The following is a 14,009-nucleotide window of genomic DNA, read 5'->3' as shown; positions in this document are numbered from 1 at the left end:
GACATGAAGAATGTCAAAGGTATACATGAGGAGGATTTGACTTGGCATGCATTTGAAAGGCTCTTCAAGAAGTACTTTTCGGAGAGGTACTATGATGATAGAGCTGAGTTTTATGAGTTGCAAATGGGTTCTATGACAAACAATGAATATAATAGTAGATTTTTATAGTTGTTGAGATATGTGCCTTAACTCAGGGAAGAGAAGGCCAAGGTTGAGAGATTCATAAGTGGATTTCTAGTTGCATACAGAGACTAGATTGAGTTCGATGAGCCTAGATTGTTCGAGGAGGCCATATGAAAGTTGAAGCATTGTTATGAGCTGTTGAAGTGAAAATTTGAGCCCAATCATGACTTGAAAATAAATGAGAAAGCTAAAGGAAAATGGCCACCAAAGAGAGGAATACCTCAAGATGCAAGTGACAAAGAAAATGAAATTCTTACAAGAGTTCAATACAACTAAGAAAGGATGTGGATAGCAACAAGCTAGAGGCGATGGTAGGGAACCATTGAAGTGTTGGATATGTGGTAAGGATCATCATAAGAGGGATTTTCCACAATGTCAGAGTGGTGGTAGACCCCAAATCTACAGTTCTCAGGAGGTGCATACAATTGATGATGTTGGTCATAACATTCCTCAGATCTATGTAGTTTTGGACAACATGTAGGCGAATCATCATGCATCGATCATTGAGATGGATGGTAAGATTTGTGATCAAGTTGTTTCTACTTTTATTGATCCTAGATGTAACTATAGTTATATTAATCCTGGCCTAGTAGATAAGTGTGGTTTGAGAAAAGAAGTGCATGCAGAATCTTGGTTGGTACAATTGGCAACATGTACAAAGAAGCGAGTTCACCATTGGGTAAGAGCTTGTGCATTTGAGTTAAATGGTATGCCTAAGGTAGCACATTTAAATCTATTGCCATTGGGTTCAGATAGTATGATTTTGGGTATGGATTGGCTATAACTTCATAAAACCAAATTGGATTGCTTCGAAAAGGCCATTGAGTGTGTGGATGATAGTGGAGAAAAGAGGACTTTGCAAGCGAAGAAGAAGCCTACATCAGTGAGGATGGTTACCACTATGTAGGCTAAGCATAGTTGCAGAAAAGGTTTTGTGATGTTTTTAGTACACATTTCTAGTGACAAGGATAAGGAGGTTCAGGATGTAGATGTGTTAAGCAGATATCCAATTTTGCAATAGTTTCAAGATGTATTTCCTAGGGACATTACAGAGTTTCCACCTCACATGGGAGGTAGACTTTTCTATTTAGTTGGTGCCAGCAATAGCCCCAAAATCAAAAGCACCTTACAGGATGAGCACACCTGAGTTGGTTGATTTAAAGTTGAAGTTGAAGGAAATGTTGGACAAGGGGTACATTAGGCCGAGTCTATCACCTTGGGGTGCACCATTGTTGTTCGTGAAGAAGAAACATGGTACTCTTAGATTGTGCATTGACTACAGGTAGCTGAAGAAAGTAACAGTCAAGAATAGGTACCCTTTGTTGAGGATTTATGATTTGTTTGATCATTTGAAGGGAGAAGCAATCTTCTCTAAGATCGAATTGAGATCAGGATGCCATAAGGTAGGAATCAAGGGAGAGGATATCTTCAAGGCTAGTTCAGGACCAAGTATGGGCATTATCAATTTGTTGTTGTTCCATTCAGTTTGACTAATTCCCCAGCTACATTTATGTGTTTGATGAATAGTGTGTTGCATCCTTATCTTGACAAGTTTGTTATTGTATTCATTGATGACATACTAGTAGATTCTAAGAATGAGGAAGAACATGTCGAGCATTTAATAGTCATTTTGAGGTTGCTAAGAGAGAATTAGTTGTATGCTAAACTTATAAAGTGTAGCTTCTTTCAAATGGGGGTACATTATTTGGGGCATGTTGTCTCCAAGGATGGCATAGCAATGGATCCAAAAAAGATAAGGGCGAGCATGGAGTGGGCAACTCCTAAGAATTTGGATGAGGTGAGATCATTTATAGGATTGGCAGGCTACTACAGGAGGTTCATTAGGAAATTTTCACACATTTCATATCTCATCACAACATTGCAGTGGAAAGGTAAGAAGTTCGAATGGACAAAAGAATGTGAGGCTAGTTTTAAGTAGCTTAAGTAGCTATTGACACATGCACCAATGCTAAAGATTTTGGATCAGGACAAGGAGTTTGTAGTGTGTACAAATGCTTGCAAGAGAGGATTTGGTGGATTTCTCATGCAATAAGGGCAGGTAGTGTGCTGTGAGTCATGAAAATTGAATGAGCATGAGCAGAATAATCCAACGCACGATCTTGAGCTAGCAGCGATTATACACACATTGAAGATGTGGAGGCACTATCTTCTTGGGAGGAGGTTTACATTGATGAGCAATCATAATGGGTTTAGATATTTGTTTGATCAACCAAATCTAAATGCTAGGCAATCTAGATGGTTGGCTACCCTTAGTGATTTCGACTTTGAGATCATATACATCAAAGGGAAGAAGAACCAGGTTGTAGATGCTCTTAGCAAGAAAGTAAAAGTAAATCATATAGTATCTATGGGCTCTTATGGGACAAAGTTACAGGATAGGATCTTGTAGGTAGGACAGCGGGATGACAAATACATGGAGATTATGCACAAGTTACAAGAGAGAACTAGTACAAGTATAGGTACAAGTGACTAGGTTGCAGACTATCATCTCACGACAGATGGTTTGGTGATATTTAGAGACAAGATCTATGTACCAAATTGCAATGAGCTCAAGAAGATTACCTTGAGGGAATTTCATTCCAAGACATACTCGGGTCATCCAGGATATCATAAGACATTGAAGGCAATAAATAAGTTCTACTATTGGCCGAATCTGAAGAAGGAAGTGGTAGAGTTCGTGGCTAGATGTTTAGATTGTCAATAATTATAGGAATGTAAGCATCCAGGTGGTTTACTACATTCTATAGTGATTTCGGAATAGAAATGGGAGGTTATTTACATGGACTTCATCACAGGTATTCTGAGGACAGTAAAGCAACATGACTTTATTATGGTCATGGTTGAAATATTGAGAAAGGTAGCTTCATTCCAATAAAGACTACAGATTCAGCCAGTGAGGTATCACAGGTGTTCATCAGAGAGATGGTGACATTGCATGGTTTTCCAAAGAAGATTGTGTTGGACAGGGATGCAAATTTCACTTCCAAGTTTTGGAAGGAGATATTTGTAGGCTTGGGCATAAAGTTGACCATGAGCACAACTTATCATCCACGGATAGATAGACAGACAGAGAGGGTCAATGGGATCTTAAAGGATATGTTGAGGATGTACGTGATGCACCAATAGAAGAAATGGGAGGAGCATCTTCCATTGGTTGAGTTCACATACAAAAATGGTTATCAGGAGTCATTGAGGATGAGTCATTTTGAGGCATTGTATGGATGGATTTCTAACACTCCCATCAGTTGGAGTGATCCAGTGAACATGGTACTTATTGGACCAAACATGTTGGCAAACATGGAGAGGGAAATGCAAGTTATAAAGAAGAATCTAAAGGCAGCATAGGATAGACAAAAGAGTTATGCAGATTAGTATAGGGTGTTCAAGGAGTTTCAGGTTGGGGAGCATGTGTATTTGTGCATCAAGCCCAAGAAAATATCTTTAAGGATTGGTTCATGTGCCAAGTTGGCACCATGGTATTGTGGGCCTTGAGAGGATCGAACTAGTGGCATATCGACTTGCATTGCCTCCAGCAGTGAAATTCCGTGATGTTTTCTATATTTAATTGCTTAAGAAGTATATAAAGGATGATGATCATGTTATTTATTGGTCTGTATTGCAGGTGGAGCTAGAAGGATAGTTCTAGTTGGAGCCTTAGTGCATTTTGCAATGGAAACATCTCATGCTCAAGAACAAAGCCATAGAGAAAGTTAAAGTGCAGTGGAAGAAATTTGGGCCTGAAGAAGCTACATGGGAGATGGTGGATTAGATGAGGGCCTCGTATCCTTCATTGTTTTTCGATTGAGGAAAAGCAGTTTTGGTTTGATTTTGGTATATATTTAGCATTAGTTTCGTTGATGTTTGGGTATATGTATGTATGTATGTATGTATATATATATATATATATATATATATATATATATATATATATATATGGATGTAAATACTGTCATGAGCTAAGTTATAAAGCTCCAATAAGCAGTATGGGTGTCATATTATTATTGTCATGTTGTCATGATGTTTTTCTTTTGAGCAAGTCTTTAATTGTAAATACTGCAACGAGCTAAGTTATAAAGATCCATGGGCAGTATGCTTTCTTTTCAATGGTTTTACTGAGGTCATGGTATGGTTTAACACCGAGGATGGTGTTCCCCAAGGAGGAGGGTTCTGTAATAGCCCTGATGAAAATTTCATGTAATAAAATTTAATAAAGGAAAAATAATACCACGTTAAAGGACACTTATTCCAAGTTGAATGTTGGGCAAAGATATCCTCGTGGGCATCACTAGATGTGTGTCTTGGCTATGGAAATTTGGAAATGGCTAAGGCTAAGGCATTAAAAAGCAAAAAGGAATTTTTCGCACATTTATTAATGAAAATAAAGGAAAATAGGAGAAAATGAAGGTAAAAGGACACACGTTGCATGTGAGGAAGAAATTGAAGGATAATAATGGAAAATGAAGAAAATAGAGGTATCATTAATAAAAAATGCTTCTAAGGATTAGTTGATAACCTTTTGTGAGTTCAAGTTTGGAGCTATCTCATTATTCTCCCTCTCTCTCACTCCTCATCACTTAGAGTTTTCCTGGAGCACTTTAGCTTTGGATCAAGGAAAGAAAAGCAAGCAAAGGGAAAGGAAGGAAAGAAAAGATAAAGGAAGAAGAGGAGGATCAAGCAGCTTCAACAGGAATACTTGCAGGTAACCTTTTGCATGTGTGATTTCCTAACTGGTTTGGACATGCATGGCTTTGCATGTTGGTGTATGGTTCTCTTGATGTCAGTGGCATGGTTTTGTTGGGTTATGACAGTGGCTTTTAGCCTAGACTTTCCTTTTTCTAGATTCCATGGTGTTGGGATGTTTATTTCGATTTTTTAGCTTTGGTTTACCAGATGGTTTTCAGAATCTGGTGTGGATATGGTCTCAAGCTTCATTCCCAAAGGCTTAGGAATCCCTTGACTGATTTTGATATGATACATGGTAAATCTTGAGGGAGAAGTCTCGATTTAGGGCCTAGTGATCTGTGTTTGGATTGTGGTAAAGCCTAAGAGACTGGTCTCAATTTAGGGCCTAGTGATCCAAGATTAGATTGTGTTAAAGCCTGAGAGACAAGGAGATGGAAAATTCCTCAAGGATAGTGATGGATTCTGGATGGAATTCCAAGTTCGGTTCGGTTGTGATAAGAGCACCGATTTTGGTGTGATCACGGTTTGGTGAGGGTGGGGGTGGTTTAACCTCTAGTTCCCTTGGTTGTTCTTAGATTTGTTGTTCTATGATATCCCACATTCATGTCTAGAATATGGCACGGGGTGACTGGCTGAAAGAGAGATTTGGTTTAGCCATATTTATGCTCGGGTGGTACGTGTAAGTCCCAAACCTGGTCAAATTTTCCTATGATTAATAAAAGCTAAGTTATCTTACTTTTGTACTTGTTTATATGTGGATTTAATGGTTGTCATATCTCTGATATTTATATGGTTTAATGATGGTTATAAGCATGGTTATGTGATTGGTTCATGTCATGGTTATTTCATGTATTTACTTGTAATTGTTAAATGGATGGATGTGAGACCTAATTGATGATATAATAGTCCAATGGAGAAGGAGGTGATCCTTCTGGTTATGTTTCATAAGTTATTTCAGCCATTTATGATTTGTCTTGTATCCTAGACCTATAGGTTTCATTGATGCCAAGTGTTTGACAGAATGTCAGTCCGAGTTGGGGATGCTCAAGTCTAGTCTTGAGGTTGATTTTTTATTTATCAGCATTTTTATCATGTATTTGATGGATTCTGAAGGTTGTATCAAGTTATGGTAAGAGGTCGGGATTCTGGTCTAGAAAAGTGGCTCAAATATCAAGGTCACTGGCACAGGTGTGCTAAGAAAAGTCCACAGTCTGTGGCACAGAGGCCTATGAGAGCGAATTTGAGTTTATCTTCGCTTTCTTACCTATAGCATGAGAGAGAGACTTTGGGTTAAAAGGCATAAAACATCAGTGGGACCTAGGGATAGGATGTCTGAATGGCTGACATCTCTCCTAGTGGCGTAACTTATTATGTGGATGATTTTATCTGATGAGTTTCGTCAATTCCATTTCCTTAAATTTACCAAGGAGATTGAATCCCTTATAGTAACCTCTTTCATGACATGTTTGCTTGGATGGTTGGTTGCTTGGGTGGACCTAGGAGGAGGGGGTGTTACACCTACTTTCCCTGATGTGGAGAAGTCCATTCACACCGCATCCTCTTTCTTGTTGCCATTCTCTTCTAGCACTCAGCAACCACAATGTTATGTAAACCATAAAAACTAAACAGTTTTCTGCGCCATGATTTATGTCCATTATTAGCATGCTTGTAATTAAAATGAATTTTAGATTAGTGAGACTGTGTATACCTCTCTTGACTGTCTCTTGTGTGATTAAGGCGATGAGATATTGCCTAATCTATCCCTTGCAATGTACACTATCATGGGAGGATTTTGATGTGTCCCCATCATCCTCTTTCCTTGATGGTTTTCACAATGTCTCAAAAGCTTCTAACACCTTTGAGCACTCTCTTTCAGTGTATCCCAAACCTACAAACTGAGATCTTTGTACAACCTCCAATGGCCGAGTCATCTCTTGCTATTAACACTGAGTCCTCCTCCTTTATATCCCATCTTGGTAAGGAGTCTCATGCCAGTCCCTGAAATGGGTACCTCCACATTTCCAACAGAAATAACATCATGTGAAGATGAAACTAAAGAAAAATCAACATTATTTACCTCAATTGTTGATTCTGAAATATATGATAATGGCTTCGCTAAGCCTTCATTGTGGTTTTGAAAAAATTGCAGACTTTGACTCGTTGACCAAATTTGACTTTGAAACTCATCTATTGGATATTGGTTAGCATATATCTTGCATAGTCAAAGAATTGACTCATTGATCTCTCTATTGAACATTTTGTGACAATCTTGAAAAGGTTGGGATGACCAATCTAATTGGATCTATTGTAATTCTCTCTCATTGAACATTTAAGTGATAGACAACATCTAATAAGAGAGAAGAATCTTTGAATAAGGTTCCACCCCTTATGGGATTTGACTTAGTCCAATGTTAAACATTACCATATTGGATTCGAGAGCACCTCTCGGTGCAAAAATAAATTTTAAATTGGAGTTCATACAACAATAAATTTTAAGAAATTAAGATAATGATTATATAAGTCAAAAATAATTATATAGTATATTTTTATTTATGGTATTTAATTATAATAAACTTATACACTATGAATACCATACTAATATCATGTTGAGATACACCGAATAATTTTTTTTTTATAATCTTGGGAGGACCTTTGTATTCATTTCACTTCAAAAATGACAAGTTACAGCCATAATCAAATGGTTAGGTGGCCTCAACTTGCCTAGAGGAAAACCAGATATGCTGGACAACTAACTGCATGAAAAGCCATCCAAAATAAAAATATTATAAACATGTCAAGCCATGCTAGATATGTCTAATTGTCCTTATACTTCCTATATTCTAAATAACTGAAAAACATACTGTAAAGTCTATAACTGTTGCATATAATAAAATTAAAAAAAAACATATATTACACCATCAAACGACTAATAACTCATCATCATAAGAGTCCATGGGAGCAAGATCCTTCGCATTAGAGCCAAGAATCTCAGTTTGTCGGATACACATAATTTGTTGCTTGATGCGGCTAAGGTGACCATTCTGCATTTGAAATTGAAACTGAATTTGTTGTAGATCCTTGCTGAAATCCAGGAGCCATTGAGAGGTCGAGGGTGAGCCAGAGAGGATGTGCTCCAAGGCTTTGGCAAAAAGGTTCTTCATCTTCCAGTACAAAGGGACAGTGTGCTTATACTAAGTAGACCAGCCACGAGAGTGACCAGGATCAAGCACTAGGGTCTACCATTCTCCTAGGTTAATTTCCAATGCACCAACTTGTTGGTCGAGTTCTACTTCCCACCCACCTATAAGATGATGAACTTGAGTTGAGCTACCCTCATGGTAAGCAGTGGAAACCTCCTTTATTATGCGAGAGGCTGAATTTCAACCTCAAGCTTTACCAGTATGATCGTTGGCTTGACGACCCTCATGAGTGTCCATTTGTTGCTTACCATGCCCACGAGAACCCTGGGCGTGATTACTCTTCCCTAAGGAAACACGGGTCGTGACCTGAAAATGATTGCAAACTCTAGCAATAATTGACTCAGACCCCGAAAGTAGACCCAAAATGAGCCTACACGTGTGAGCTTGGTGCTTCCTAGGGTCGCACCTGAACGGGAAACCTATCAAATTATCAATGCATGAGGGCCAAAAAATAGAAATTGACCATTGACTTACCCTGATACAGACAACATACTGGGAATGAAGCCAGCCCAAGAGCCCCGAATCATATTCCTAACCTTGCCATGAAGAGATGAGGGCAGAGGGTTGAGATAAACAACACACATTCTAAAACCATATAAACCCAAAACCATGACAACAAACATTTAGAAAACTACTAGTGCCATTACGCCAGAGATAGGAACAACAAGAAAACCACGAATGGCATAGTTTCCTCGCCCATATAGTGCCCATTCGTGAAATAAAAATATCATAGTACACAGAGACAAGAGTACAAAAGACAAAGGAACCCTCATAAAAATCCTCATTAGCCATGCAAAAATCTTGGTGGTACTTCCGCCAAACCTTCAAATTTAAAACATATCATTTCCTCCAAGAAACAAACAACAATTCGTAGATAGCCATGGGAACAGAGTAACAAAAATTGAGACAAAGAACATACCTGAGGAGAGCGACCAAAGAATATTATAAGTCGGCCAACACCTGATTGAAGACCACATAGAGTGCCACCCCAAATCTACAATTTGTTGCAAGCCAAATAGATCCAAATTACCATTGCAGATAAAAAAAACTTACCTCAACAATGAAAATTCCAAAGATACTCACCGCTATAAACTCGTTACATTTCTTCAAGTTTCCACTTAGCTTTTCTATAATATACCTACCACCTCACAAATAATGTGATTACCATTTCGTAGCAAGCAAGAATATTCTTTAACTCTTATAATTGTGGTTTTACGTTGATATAAAACTCTTTTTGGAATTTAAATAAGATACCAAAATCAATTCTCAAGAGAACACCATTTATAATACAAAATATGTTTTATTGTTTTTCAAATATCGTATATATCCTAAAAACAATATAGAAGGATTTTAATTAGAATGGATAGATAATTAATTAAAATTTAAAATTATAATATATTGTTTTTGGTATTTAATTATGCAATATAATTCTTAGTTAAACTTTAAATAAATTGTAGGGATTATAATCTTGATTTGCTCTTTTACTATTGTTTGTTGGTATATAAAGTGTAATATTTTTTTTAGCTAAGTATGTAATTTAATTTCTAGCTAAGTTTTAAATAGAGTGTTTAAGGATCATATATCTATTATCTTTAGTAGGCTTGTATTTTTGGCTAAAAAATATATATCTATTATGACTTCAAGACTTCAAGTATTATGTTAAAATTTAGAGACACGTTGTTAATGTAATTGTAATTGAGTTCACTCAAGTAGTTAGAAAGACTTATTGTTATCTTCTTCACCTAAATTAGATTTCCATAAGTGATAAAATAAAATTGTGCGTTGTCATGATAGATTAGAAAAAAAATATCCAAATATCATTTTTTAATAAGAAAATAATTTGATTACTTAGCACTAGATCCCAAAAAAATAAATAAATAAATAAAAGGCCAATTAATTATTAAATTCGTAAATTTCAACTCCAACAAATTTTTGTGTATGACACATACAAAATTCAAGTATCATGAAATAAATTAGGGAGATCTATCTTTGTATAGAAAATAAATTAGATTTATCTAAAATAATTTTTATTATCTTCACTCACATGGAATTCCCACACATAAAAAAAATATGTGTAAAAAATATTTTTTTAACTATTCACTTGAAATACACAAAAATGAAAATTGATAAAGTTATTACTCTATTAAAAGTTCAAACAATATTCAACCTTTTTTTTAAATAGAAAATACCAAATTTAATATGGCGAACCTCACTTTATATATATGGGGTAACCATTTTTTAATATTTAGTTACTTTTAATATTTACCCGGGTTTATTTTCCAAAAAAACAAATAAAAAAAATAACATTATAAAAGAATTTTAAAAGAATGAATTAATTTTGAATTTTGACTATTTATTTCATTTTAATAGTTAACTAATTTTAAATTTAAAAATATATTTATTTTTAAAAAATTATAAAATAAATATCATAACACATTTTTGAATAAATGAATTGATTTGAAGTTTAACTATTCATATCATTTAATTCTTCACCAATATACATTTTGATTTCTTTGACCTATAATAATATATTTGTAAGTATCAAAATTATTAATTACGATTACAATATATTCTGACTATTTATATCAACACAATGATATTAATTTTCAAAAATAGTAATATATATAATTATATTAATTTCTAAAAATACTAGAAATATTCTTAGTATTTATATTTATTAACTTCATGTTAAATTAATTTCCAAAAAAACAGTACATGTTACTAATATCTGTGTTTATTAACTAAACATATCCACAATCCACAGCACTGACAGCAACAACAAAATAGAGTCAAGCAGAGATATGCCGTTCAAAAAACCCTTCCGAAAATCTTTATTAATATATAAGCAAACTCACTGAGTTACATTACTATCAATGCCAATGACTAAAATTCATTTCTTCCGCTCTTGAAGAATCTTCATTCCCACATACCTGCATCCACAACAATAATATTTGGCTCACATTTAATAATATAATTGTTAACATTTCTATATATCAACTGATTGACTTGGGTAAATTTCCAAATATTTAGAAAATATGACACAGAAGACTTAAGATGGCCATTGGAGTATAATTACCTGCCGAGCATCAGAGTGGTGGCTTGTGTGTTTGTTCCAGGAGCGTCTGTGAACGTTGAGCCATCCACAACTCTCACATTTTCAACGCCATTTACCTTATATTGATGGTTAACCACAGATCCAACATTACATCCTCCATGGAAATGCCACATTGTGTTCAACGTATCATGGCAGAACTGAACCATGGCTGCATCGTCGCTCGTGCTCTTCGGCAACGCCGGCCCAATGAAGTGAAACTCATGAAAAGAATTATTAGCTGCTGCATATGTGAATCTCTGCAGAGACTGCGTCTCGAAGATTTTAGCCATCAACCTCACGCCATGCACGCATTTTTTCAGGTCCTGAGGGTGTTTATAATAGTTGTATCGAACAGCCGGATTGTCCCGAGGATCCGTGGTGCGAAGCCAGAGCTGTCCTCTCGACAGTGGATACGCCAGCTTCTCGAATATTCTTCCAACAGACACGTTCTTGGCTTGTGGGGATGCGCTGCCATTTGCCGGCTGGATGACGCTGCCGGAATAGATATAAGTCTGAGAGTTGTTAACAATACCCACGGCCTGTATGCTCGAGATTCCCAAGGGTGTGGGAGACTGCAAGGTGGCGGTTGCACGGGGGTTGTCTTGAACCCCTTTGCCTACAGAAGGTGAACGTAGCACTAGAGAAATATTGAATTTTCGGAGCTGTTTAGATGGACCGATTCCGCTCAAGAGAAGCAGCTGGGGGCTGCCTAGGGCACCTGCAGATAATATTATCTCGCTAGGAGGTGATGGTTCATTGAGGTACACTTGAAAGGAGTCATTAAAGCCTCTGATGTTGAATTCTACTCCGCGGGCCCTCGGCTTCCCAGAGGATCCTACATTCACAGATCTGGCTATAAAAATGATAGTCCAATCTCCATAATAGATGATAGAATAATTAAATAAACAAGGAATGTCCCTTTCTCAAATAGATGCACGGGAATAGGGTTTCTTTTTTCCCAAATAGATGTGGGATTAGGTTAATTAGTTTGTAACAAGTAATTCTAGTAAAGGCAGTAATCTTTATTTCCATTGTCCATTTCTAAATATCCAAGAATCCCACTGACCTAAATATCGTAACGAGTTAAGAATTTAGCAAATAAACCAATGAACGAATATGTCTCTATGCATAAAGAAAATTTTGATGAAGAGAAATACAAACCCTACTCAGAACCACTCATATATATTTGTGTCATATGACAGAAAAGAAATTGTATGATGTTACCTTGAGATGTTTGGGAATAAAAGATAATCTTGCTGACGGTAGCATTGAGGATGACTTTAATATTGTTGGGATTGGCCGTCTTGAGAAGATCTGCCGCCGTATGTCTCTTGCCTTTGTTGTCGAAGGTGGCGGCGCTGATCTTGGTTCCATCCATATGATCCAACGTATATCCATTGTACGGAAGAACCCCTACTTCCAGAAGCGCAACTTTGAAAGCCGAGGACCAAGGCGAGAGGTGATCGGGCCGAAACACATTCTGCTTCTCCACCCATTCATACGACTCCTTGACAAGTTGCTCGTCCCATTGCATCTTGCGAACATAATCGGCGCTGGCCCTGGTGTAGAAGCCGCCATTGAGAGCAGTTCCACCTCCCAAAACCCTAGCTCTGGCTAGAGACACCCCATCCTCTGAAACAAATGTCTGCGCTGGGGAAGTGTAATTGTCAGTCTCGCCCAATAGCTTTCCAAAAGCATCGGCGTTCTCGATCTCCGGAATTCCATATGGAGAATCTCCCCTCTCCAGTAGTAGAACGGAATAATTAGCAGAGAGGGTTGCTGCGAGCGGACAGCCCGCCGTTCCTCCTCCAACTATAATATAATCGAATTTTGTTTGATCTATTTTCTGTATATTCGTAAACATAAACGGATAGGGATATTGAGGAGATCCTATAGCTGAACAGAAACAACCAGGAAGGCAATATTAATTCAGACATAACATATCAAAAAGTAGAGGAAGACAAATATCATATTCATCCCATGCGCTTACCCGTGGCTGAATATTGCTGCTGAGTGCAGCTCATCACCATTAGCAACACCAGAAGCAGACACCATGCACGAATGTTCACAGCCATTATCATCGTCATTTCCGTTACAAGAATTCAACTTCTTCTTCACTCTTTCTGAGAAGATGTGGTGCAATTTAGGTCTGCATACCGGGCTATTTATAATTATAAACATCAAAACAATGACATCAGGAAATCCTGGTTCGTGCACAATAAACAAAAAAAAATAACAATATATTATTAATTGGTTCGTGCACAATAAACAAAAAAAATAACAATATATTATTAATTGGTTATTATTTAACTGTATATAATTTATTATTATGAATGTGTCTCTAAAACTTTTTCCAGCTTCTCACGCAATAAATAATATAATATTCTTTACTCATTTTTATTTTATATATTAAATTATTATTATATTAGAGATTAGTCTAAATTCCAGACTATTAGGTGTTTAAATTTTATTTATTTTTATTTTTATTTTGTGTAATTTGATCTAGTCAAAATGTTTATATAATAGAATAAGATCAAACATCTCTTTTACACTAAGTTTGAAAGAGTCTCTAACAAAATATTTTAATTAATATTTATAATTTTTATGTTATTTTATTTTTTATTTTTTATTTTTATGTAATTTTATCAAGTCAAAATGTCTATATAATTTATGATTATGAATGTGTCTCTAAAACTTTTTTCTAGCTTCTCACCCAAGAAATAATATAATATTCTTTACTCATTTTTATTTTAGATATTAAATTATTATTATATTACAGATTAGTCTAAATTCCAGATGATTAGGTGTTTAAATTTTATATATTTTTA

At 36.1% G+C, this 14,009-nt stretch overlaps 1 protein-coding gene across 1 annotated transcript; it reads right to left on the bottom strand.

Moving 5' to 3' along the window:
* Positions 1-10,977: 10,977 nt before the first annotated feature.
* On the bottom strand, positions 10,978-13,268 carry LOC149252955 ((R)-mandelonitrile lyase-like). Its single transcript, XM_089454318.1, has 4 exons — positions 13,172-13,268; positions 12,406-13,077; positions 11,164-12,016; positions 10,978-11,017 (listed from the first exon to the last, which is right to left on the bottom strand). The coding sequence occupies exons 1-4, from the start codon at positions 13,266-13,268 to the stop codon at positions 10,978-10,980; spliced, it is 1,662 nt and encodes a 553-aa protein (XP_089310444.1).
* Between the last annotated feature and the right edge of the window lie 741 nt (positions 13,269-14,009).

The sequence above is a fragment of the Pinus tabuliformis genome, chromosome 7 (assembly GCF_031772625.1).
Source record: "Pinus tabuliformis cultivar Carrire ecotype Pingquan chromosome 7, CPIR1, whole genome shotgun sequence".
NCBI lineage: Eukaryota > Viridiplantae > Streptophyta > Pinopsida > Pinales > Pinaceae > Pinus > Pinus tabuliformis.
Note: the sequence above shows the minus strand (reverse complement) of the source record. Positions and strands in the feature narration are given on the sequence as shown.